The sequence below is a fragment of the Astyanax mexicanus genome, chromosome 6 (genome assembly GCF_023375975.1).
Source record: "Astyanax mexicanus isolate ESR-SI-001 chromosome 6, AstMex3_surface, whole genome shotgun sequence".
Classification (NCBI taxonomy): Eukaryota; Metazoa; Chordata; class Actinopteri; order Characiformes; family Acestrorhamphidae; genus Astyanax; species Astyanax mexicanus.
In genome coordinates, this window is record NC_064413.1 from 26,161,257 (window position 1) to 26,171,092 (window position 9,836).

A 9,836-nucleotide genomic window follows, 5' to 3' on the forward strand; every position below is an offset into this window, starting at 1 on the left:
AATATATAAATAAATATATAAATAAATAAGAAATGTATTAATTTATTTATTTACCTATGCAAATATTCATTCATTCATTCATTCATTTATATGTGCATTTATTTATATATTTATTTATTTATTTCAACATTTATTTATTTATTCATTTATTCATGTATATATTTATTATTTCTACATTTATATTTGCATTTATTTATTTATACTTATGTCATTTTTGGTCCTCCATAGTACAGCTCAAACACACACACACAAAAACCTATACAGTATGTGTGTATATGTACAGTACTGTGAAAATGTTTTAGGCCGATGCAAATTTCTTAAAACCAATCATCTCAATATTAAGTTGAGTTAATATTGAGTTTTACTTGGCAAAGGTACCACGTATTAAAACAGATACAAATAAAAATAAATACGGTAAAAAGTAACAAGAAGTCCACAGGTGCCAAACCTTTGTTTGGGCGAACCTATTAAACCAATGTTTTTCATAGTACAAAGTAGGGCTGTGAATCTTTGGGAATCCCAAAATTCGATTCAAAATTGATTCTTGGGGTCACAATTCAATTTGTTCCTCATTCTTTCAAATCAGTTGGATTTCTTTTTCTTCATCCTCCATACTTTAGCGGCGCAACAACAAACACTGTAACACAACACTACATGCCCCTCTGTAGCCTAATAGGGAGAGGCAGTAAGAGCACTGTCGTGGGGAGCTTTTTAACTGTACCGCGGAGCTCAGCTAGTTAAAGAAACAGTCCGGGGTCTCCGTTCTCGTATTTGGTCTTCATAATGCATGCATAATGTTGTTACCCCTGTCTTAACTTTTGGAACATGTTACAGGCATCAAATTCAAAATGAGTGAATATTTGCAACATTACATTTCTTGTCTTTGTAGTGTATTCAATTGAATGAGTTAAAAAGAATTTGCAAATTGTAATCTGTTTCTGTTTTCTTTTTTTCCCTTTATTTTTTAAATATGTAAACTTTATGAATTAAACGTAAATTTAATATAAATCTTTGTTTTATGTCTTTCTTTGAGCTTCCAGACAAAGTTTTTCTCTCATTTACACTAATTGAGTAAACAGAATACTCTATTTAAACCAATGGTAAATTCCTTATTAGTGTTTCCTATAATAATATATAATAATCATATTGATGTACTGATGTACAAAGTGGTTATTTACATAAATTTTATGTACAAATAGCTTGTAGCTTGTAGTAGTAGGAATAACATTGTAGGTTCCTGAACCTCCTAGTTCTTAGAAAACAAATTCACCAACAGTAAAAGACAAAGTACCTTCAGTTACAAAAGTTTTGCTTAACTTGTGTTGGGCACTGGACCAAGTTCGGTGGCAGGATCTCAGCCAGCTTCAAGAACAGTCAGAAACCAGTGTAGGCCCAGTCCTGGTCCTACATTCAAAAAGACACTGGGCCGAGTCCGGTGACCGACTCTCAGCCAGCTTCGAGGAGTCAGAAACCGAATAAGGCCCAGACTTGGTCCTGCGTTCAAAAAGACACTGGGCCGAGTCCGGTGACCGACTCTCAGCCAGCTTCGAGGAGTCAGAAACCGAATAAGGCCCAGACTTGGTCCTACGTTCAAAAATACACTGGGCCGAGTCCGGTGGCCGGTTCTGGGCCACCTTTGAGGACAGTCAGAAACCAGCTAAGGCCCAGTACTGGGCCAGCACTCGGTGGCTATCTGGGGGGATTCCAGGCGAATCCAAATGTTTTTTTCTTTAGTCTAATATTTATATTAACTTCTGTCAAAAATCTCTATGAAACGTAAAGTTACATTCTTTTTTCAAAAAAGGACACCATCATAAGAAGTGCTTTCAGTAGAAACAATTAAAAGCGCAGATGATAACTGATCAGTTTTTGTCATATATGTATATAATTTAGACATTTCACGCATATTTGTTTAAATGTAATTTGGAGTAACATGGCGGTTGTAAAGTCCTTTACTTGGATGTAACTAATAATAAACAGAGTACAGAAAAAAGGGATTATTTGTGATTAAAAGTAATTCCTTAAATGTTGTTCTAAGAAACTATGTGGGCTTTGGTGCATATTAGCAAATGTGTCCCCCCAATATCAAACCCGCTCCTACGCCCTTGGCCATATCGCCCACCCCTAGTGGCAACCCTAATACATAGTGGTTCCATTGGCGCTAAATAAAGATTTTAGTACTGACCTTGACTGCTTCCATAGTATCTCTCCGGTTCTTCATAGAATACTGGAGCTGGGTCATTTGACAGTTGATTATCTAATATATACTCCAGATCATTTGGATCCTCCACCTTCACTTTCACGTAGTCCAATTCGATTGAGTCAATGTCTAAACAATTAAACATGATAAAGTAACAATACTGTTTGGAAAAACAATAAAAAAGATAGAGTAGGTAATAATCAAAAGATTTGACATTTACATCACCTATTCTTACCATTTTCAGCAAATGACTCCTCAATCCCTGGTAAAGACTCAGATTTGAGACTACACGCTCCAGATATGTTGAAGTCCTTACACTCCAGTTTACAGTGAGATTCATTATCTTCTTGCTCAGCTTTAATGTCCACTTGGAGGACATGTTTTACATCCTCTGTCTTCAGAGTCCAATCACCCATTTTACTGATGAGTCTAGAACAAATGTTTTAAGAAAGAAACATGTAAATGAAAGTAAAATTCAGTCATTTGTATTAGACATACACTTCACCTTAGGGTTACACTTCTCCCTCTTTCTCCTCATATTTGCAATAACCACACAACAATATATAAACACATTATATATTCAACAAAACACCAAAATAAATCCAACACTTTTCGTTTTGCTCCCATAAAAACCTAAGGCTTTTTATGTACACAAAAACATGTTTATATCAAATTTTGTTGCAAATTGGGTCTTAATCTGTTAAATTGTTCTATTATTTTTTACATGACTGGTCCTGTATTTTTTATTATTTATTTTAATAGTGCACACTGCTGCTACCAAAAAAGCCACTAGATGGCATTACATATATATCTTAATTAAATTATGTAAATTTGACCATAAGTGCCTAATGTGGTGTAATAATCACTTTGCATCACTTATATCAAGCCCACCTTTTGAAATAAGACATTGTAAATTTGATGAGTCAAACCAATGACTGACCATAGACTAATCTAAACCTGGCATATGCCTCTCTGCTGTAAAAAAAAAAGAAAATCGAGAATCGAATCGAATCGAATCGTGACCCTAAAATCAGAAATGAAATCGACTCGAGGATTTAGAGAATCGTGACACCCCTGGTTAGTAAGCACGTCTGCTTTGCTTTGATAAATAATCCACCAGTCACAGGTGTGGCATATCAAGATGTTGATTAGACACAGTGATTATTACACATCTGTAACTTGGGCTGGCCAAAATAAAAGGGCACTCTAAAATTCTCTAAAGTTTTACAGTATTGTCAGTAATGGTGTCACCAACATTTGCCTCTTGCAGTGCAACACATCTTCACAAAGTTTAGATTTAGACCCAATTGTGAACACAATTTGAGATAAAAATGCCTTTTGTGTACATAGGAAAAGTCTTAGATCTTTGAGTTCAGCTCATGAGAACAATGAGAGCAAAACCAAAAATGTTGTGTTTATATTTTTGTTTAGTGCAACCTAAACATTTTGACCAATGGCTACCTTATAAAACTAGCCACTGAACATTCTGACTTCACAAATGTGATTTCCACCCACCTTCTCTGTGTCTGTAGGCCACCCAGCTGACCACAATAAGGCGTAAAATAACATTCAGGTCAGTCAGTGAAAAGGGTCAGGGAGAAAATCTTCATATGGAACTGTATACAAAAAAAAGCTTTGTTATACATGATAAAAAAACTTTGAAAACTCACATCTGATTTTAAGGGGCAGATTTTAACAAAATTGTGTGTTAGCAAAACTTCTAACATTAATGAAACATTTTTTTTGTTTTTAATAATATGAACTTCTACACAGTGTGGTCAGAGGTGCCAGGTATTGAGGTATAAATATTTTGTTACCTTATTTATGTAGAAACTTTGGTTATCTATACTTTAATCTGATTGTGTTTGGTTGAGAAATATAAACATACCATTCCAACACCCTATTGGTTTATACTATTCTATCATATCTGCGCATGTCATGTCACATTTCAGCAAGAAACATAGCAGATGTATGTAGTCTAGTATTCTTCTTAATGTAAGGGAGTTTTACCTGCCACAGTGTCACCACAATAATTGGCCTCCCTGTGGTGCTGCTTATAAGAGGCGTGGACCTGTTTTTCTCTGTAAAGCTGCTTCGTGACTACTTTTGTTGTAAAAAGCGCTATAAAAATAAAACTGAATTTAATAGTATAAAGATTGTCTGTGGCAGAGACTCAAGAAAACTTGAGCAAAATGTCCAACAAAGCTTCTTTAATATATTTACATTGTACTAAAATGCAACATTAACATTTTAATATAGCTCGTAATATATTCGTTATGGCTTTTAGAAGAATGTGTTTTGGGGAGGGGGGTAGTGCACTATAGGACCTTGCGAGGCAGCCTAAGCTTACTTCACTTTACATTACATTACTTTAAGTAGTTCTTTTAGTAATCTTTTACACTTTTACTTGAGTAAAAAGCTTGGGTTGATACTTTACCTTATACAGAAGTATTTTAAACCCTAGTATACTTCTACCTGAGAAATGAATTGAATACTTTTCACATATTTTGGATATAATCATGTGGCTACTGTCCCCTTAAAAACACAGCACCGCGTGTCAAGTCATGTGACTAAACCCACATCCAGCGTGTGATATGTCAGAAACATGGAGGAGAAATCAAACACAGAGCAAACTAAAGAACTTCAGCATCCTGTGCCCAAGAAAACCCTGCCCTGTCCACTTAGAAGCAAATAACTTGTTCTAAAGGTGATCTTGGCTGGATTAAAAAGGTATGAATTAAATATTTATCTAATGGCTTTGTAAAATTCTTTGTAAGGCTCAGCTTTATTCGTTTTTTGATTTCTTAAAAACAATAGGAAAATGACTTAGGCATAAGCTAATTATAAAGTAAACAGGCACAATAAGGCATACAATAATAGCCCACTCATATGCAGCAAAGATACCAAAGTAAAAGCTGTGAAAATGAGCAAGAGACTAAATTATATCGTTTCTCTCCACCGTTATACCGGATCACCAGAGCACTTTTCCCACAAAAAATAGCTCACATGGCCTTCAATCATAGTAGAGACAACAACTAGACATTTTAAAATGTGTGAAAAAACGATGATTGAGACCTCTAAAAAGCTCATTCTGTCATAACTCAAGTCCAGCGGATCAACCAGAAAAACAAACCCCCCAATACTGGTAGTCCAGCTCGTTAACTACGAGCTCTTTAACAGTAATATAGGGTGTGTTTTCCTGGATTTCCAGCTGGATTGTTAGCAAGGAAATAAAACAGCACTGCTGTTTTTTCCAGACCTTTCTGTGAAAAATTAAGAGCAGTTATTTAATTTAATTTATGGAAATGACACGACCAGATCAACCTGTTATCTCAGCGGCTTATAGAAACTAAAGACTCCAAAAAAACCCCAAGAAATCGTTTAACTTACAGCTATAGAACAGAAGGTTAACCCGCATCCGGTGTCAGACTGTAAACCCACATCAGCTCCACTCAGCCCGTGCTGTGTTACAGTCACCGCTGCAGCTCTCCAACCTGTTCACTGTGCTCCACATACACTCCGGCTACTCATTCGCCATAATCCGAGCCTAATTTAAACCGCAGTTTAGAGAGAAATACTGTAAAATATCAGTAGAGTTTATGAACTCCTCCAGTTCCTGAATCCTCCTCTTCTTCCACCAGTATCTGTGTTCTTCTTTCACTGTCTTTGTGCTGAACTGGTGCTGTATCGCCCTCTGTGGACTCTTCTTTCACTGAGCCGAGTTTCCCAAAGCTCCGCTTTACTTTATTTATTTATTTCTTTACAATAGTCGTTAACCCTTTAACAGTCCTTGGCCTATATATGGACTACAAGTGAAGGTGATACAAATCCCTTTATCTCTGCAGTAAAATAAGTTATTCACATTTAGAAAGGTTTGAGACTTTTGGAGACTCCTAAAACACTTGGAGAAGCTGTGTTGTACTATTAATACACTTAATAATTTCAGATCAGTTTTAAATGTGAAAAGTTCAGGAACATTACATTCATTACATTTTGACAGATTTTTTATGATTATTATTACGATTAAGAATTTTAGTCATGTTTCTTTTCAAACATGAAACCTTTTATATATTATGCCCCCCCCCCCCCCCAAAAAAAAAAAAAAAAAAAAATCAAGATATAGCTGTGTAATAGGCAGAAAATAGACCAAAAAATGCTGGCATGGTAATTACAAAGAGTCTGTGAGTTAGCCAATCAGTTTTCAGTGTGGGCAGGCAGTGATTTTTTCCCCCTTCTAAATGGGAAAGAGCATAATAGCTCCCATTAAAACTCATTTCATCTCTGACTACTGTAAAATATATCGATGTCTGGTAAAAGTAAAAAAAAAAAACAGTGAAAGTCTTGCCCACTATACAGTTTGTAATGATGATTTTAGTATTGCCCACGAGGGACTAAATGATTGCAAAAGTCATACTGAGGTGAGTTAATGTGATATGGGCCCGATGTGTAGTCGTTATACAGGAAGAGCATGACAAATTGAGTTCAGATTTTCTTTTCATGCAAATAAATTATGACATGGTAAAATTTCTTCGGACCAATCACAGACACTTGGGTCTGAGGCTGGCAGCTTCTGCTCCGTGAACCTTTGATTCCTTTCAAAGTTCAGGTTCATAGTTCATTAAAAATGATACAGTTCCAAAAATGAACTAGATGAACTAGTGCTATTTTTAATTTGTGTTTTAAGCGTTAGCTCCAAACACTCTTATAACTACATTTTTTAACCCACTCGCAGGCTTCCACTAGCGGCTAACAGTCATTACTGGATATAACAATGAGACAGGAAGTAGGGTCTTCTTAAACCAGCCGTGGCTTAGCTGCACGTGCAGTGCTGTGAGAGTGAACGACGCTCAGGTACACTGGATTTTTTGGGCCCGATCTAAACTCTTACGATAACTTCACTGCTTCACTGTAGCATTTAGTGGTGGATTGAATAAGTCATACTGATCTTAAATCCCAACAACTTCAGTAATTGTAATTGTAAAAAAAAAAAAAAAAAGTGAAATAGTATTACATTAATTAATATTCACACTAATAAATCAATAAACCAAAGGACTTTACTAACTCCTGTTACTGTCACTCAGTCCTGTTACTCTTGAGAAGAACCAACTGATGTAACTTACTGTTGTAGATTGTTAAGTGAAAACCTAGGGACCCAACTAAAATGTGCCTACAGCCTTTTAGCATAATTAGCATAAAAATGAACACGTTATTATTTACAGATTAATCATGTCATGTTGTTTATTGACTGCGCAAATGCTAATAAGATGTATTACATTTTTAATACATTCACACCATATACAGATATACACTGTCCAAACAGACCAGTCTTTTATTTCATATTGCATGCATGTGTTTCATTGTTTTTGGAATGTTGATTCTTTTGTGCTCAATGAATTAAAATAAAATAAAGATTAGTACAACGATAAAGCAACAGCAGAAAGTGCAACAAAAATTTCAGCATAAAGGTCCGAATCTTAGCCATCCATCATTCTTCCTGAGGCATCATGGCAGTTATCGAAGATGAGACTGTAGTCCGTTCCTCCAGCTTTCACAAAGTCGGACACTGTCTTACTCCCACCAAAGTTTTTGGTCTCAATGATCTGTGAGTAGGAAGAAAATCTGTTACTATATGAGGACTACTGAAAGAAACATGAGCATATTATTTTAAATGACAAACATGTTTCATAAGAGAACATAAATAGAATTCACCTTCCAGTTGGAGCCCATGTGACGAGCATGCACAACCACCGTCTGGGATGAGATACCATAGCCATTTCCTTTGTGCACCAGCCACTTGGTGCCATCTTCCAGCGTCACTCTGAGATTAAAATGCAGCATAACAATGTTTAGAATAAGTTTAAGTTATTTATAACTGTGATGAAAAGTTGAGTTTGCTGGGATGAGATTTCCTATTAACCCCACCAACTGGTATTAGAAAAAATGCATGCCAACCATTTGCTCAGTTATTTTAAATAGAATTGCCTTTGTGTTATCTGCTTGTCTGTACTTTTTTTTAATTTGAATGACTACATTTAAAGAAAATTAAGAAAAATCGATGTAATTTTGTATATGCATATTCTATTCAGCTAAAAGAAAGTATATAAGAAGAGACAAATTAAAGTTACTTGGGGATTTAGATACCTCTCTGTTGAGAATGTGTAAATGCTCAGAGCATGTGGAGACTATTTTAAAGCAAGTTAATGTAAATAAATAAATGTGTTTTTGAGTATATTACTTTGTTTGGTTGTTGAAATACTGTCAAAATGTATGAGAGCAATTACATCCAACAAACCCTCCAGACCACTCTGTTTTTATAATGAATATATTAGATGCTATAAAGTTTAGAACTAATATACCAGTAATAGATATTGCACAGTTGTGGTGCCACAACACTGATACCATTAATTCGATTTTTTTTTGTGTTTTTCCATATCAGGACTCCTACTCCTTTGAATTGAATCTTAAAGAATAAAATATAGGGACTGCTTATAAAAGTAATCTGATGCATTTAGCTATGTAATTATTCAGCTTCTTTGTCAGATTTTAAATTCGTACCTTACTCCAGAGTGACTGATCTTGCCTGCTTGGAAAGACATGCCTTCCAGAGGTCTGGTCATTCGGTCAGCCACATATACCTTAGAGTTGTACAGTTTCCGTAGGTCAGACATCTTGGATAGGTCATAATTATAAGAAGTTTGTCCTGGGAAAACATAGGGAGCAAACTCAATATCAGTCACAACTCTTACCTCGATTTACTGGGGAAAATCTGTACTGCTGTCTGAATAACAATGGTACATGCTAACCAGCCAAAACACAAAACACACAAACACACCAAAATGCATACAAAAAAGTAAATGAGAAAGAAATGGTGCATATTTAACAAACTTACCATTGCCCCAGGAGCATTCAGTAAGCAGCAGCCCTGTAGCCAACACAGCCAGACAGAGAACAATCTTAAGGCTCATCATGGCTGATCCTGTAGAGAAGCTTTAAACTTCTGATGTGTGCTGAGGGTGAATACAGGCAGCACAGCACAGGGTATTTATACTAGGCATGCCGTACCATCCTCCGCTGGTGTGGACAGTCCCTAAAGAATCCCAAAACATGTGCAGCATTGGGAAAGGGCAAAATTGCGCAACTATTGAAAGTCCTCCCATTTTCCTCCACGGCAGCCATCGGTTGTCTTTAATATTAGTGCCAGGTGGTGGGGCTGGACAAAACTCCACAAATCTTGGCAGAAGCTTGTTTTTTGGATTGTAAATCTAAATTCAGAGTTTGAGAAATCCTGGAATAGCTGCAGTGAGGGTTATGCAATTCTTAACCGTGCCATACTTCCTGCTGGGAAATTCCAGCATGATGACATTAATACAGATCCAAACAATTTACAAATGCTTAGGGAAATGAATTAGAGGAATTTTTGATACTGGTCACACAGTAGATGTGCCAGTGTTAAATCTACTTTTTAACAGTGTTAACATAACACAATGTGGTTTTTACCACTGACAATTTACTGTTTAGTACTGAAAGTGCTGGTCGTAGATAGCACAATACATACAGACAGATACAAAGTTACTGGATGTTTAGGTGTTTTGTATAATTCACACAACATTTGCAGACAAACCCAGATTGAGGCCAG

General features: G+C 36.0%; 2 protein-coding genes across 4 annotated transcripts in view; both read right to left on the reverse strand.

The window, feature by feature from the left end:
* LOC111193354 (uncharacterized) overlaps positions 1 to 5,882 on the reverse strand; it is a 29,115-nt gene extending 23,233 nt beyond the window's left edge. The window contains exons 1-4 of one of the 3 annotated variants that reach the window (XM_049480515.1): positions 5,591 to 5,882; positions 3,716 to 3,816; positions 2,436 to 2,629; positions 2,186 to 2,329 (exon numbers count right to left, since the gene is read on the reverse strand). In XM_049480515.1, the coding sequence (XP_049336472.1) occupies positions 2,186 to 2,329; positions 2,436 to 2,616 (325 nt within the window). In that variant the 5' untranslated portion in view covers positions 2,617 to 2,629; positions 3,716 to 3,816; positions 5,591 to 5,882. The remainder of the gene's footprint in view (positions 1 to 2,185; positions 2,330 to 2,435; positions 2,630 to 3,715; positions 3,817 to 5,590) is intronic. The other 2 variants (XM_022673824.2, XM_022673826.2) reach the window with 2 other exon arrangements.
* A 1,538-nt stretch (positions 5,883 to 7,420) lies between these two features.
* LOC125802347 (uncharacterized) lies at positions 7,421 to 9,243 on the reverse strand. Its single transcript, XM_049480106.1, has 4 exons — positions 9,090 to 9,243; positions 8,756 to 8,900; positions 7,910 to 8,018; positions 7,421 to 7,800 (listed from the first exon to the last, which is right to left on the reverse strand). The coding sequence occupies exons 1-4, from the start codon at positions 9,166 to 9,168 to the stop codon at positions 7,675 to 7,677; spliced, it is 459 nt and encodes a 152-aa protein (XP_049336063.1). The 5' UTR covers positions 9,169 to 9,243; the 3' UTR covers positions 7,421 to 7,674.
* Positions 9,244 to 9,836: the final 593 nt, after the last annotated feature.

Coding starts and splice junctions, on each gene's coding strand:
- LOC125802347 (XM_049480106.1), bottom strand. CDS start 9,168: ATGATGAGCCTTAAGATTGTTCTCTGTCTGGCTGTGTTGGCTACAGGG. Junction 8,901..9,089: donor TGAATGCTCCTGGGGCAATG/GTAAGTTTGTTA, acceptor ATGTTTTCCCAG/GACAAACTTCTTATAATTAT. Junction 8,019..8,755: donor ATCAGTCACTCTGGAGTAAG/GTACGAATTTAA, acceptor TTTTAATCTCAG/AGTGACGCTGGAAGATGGCA.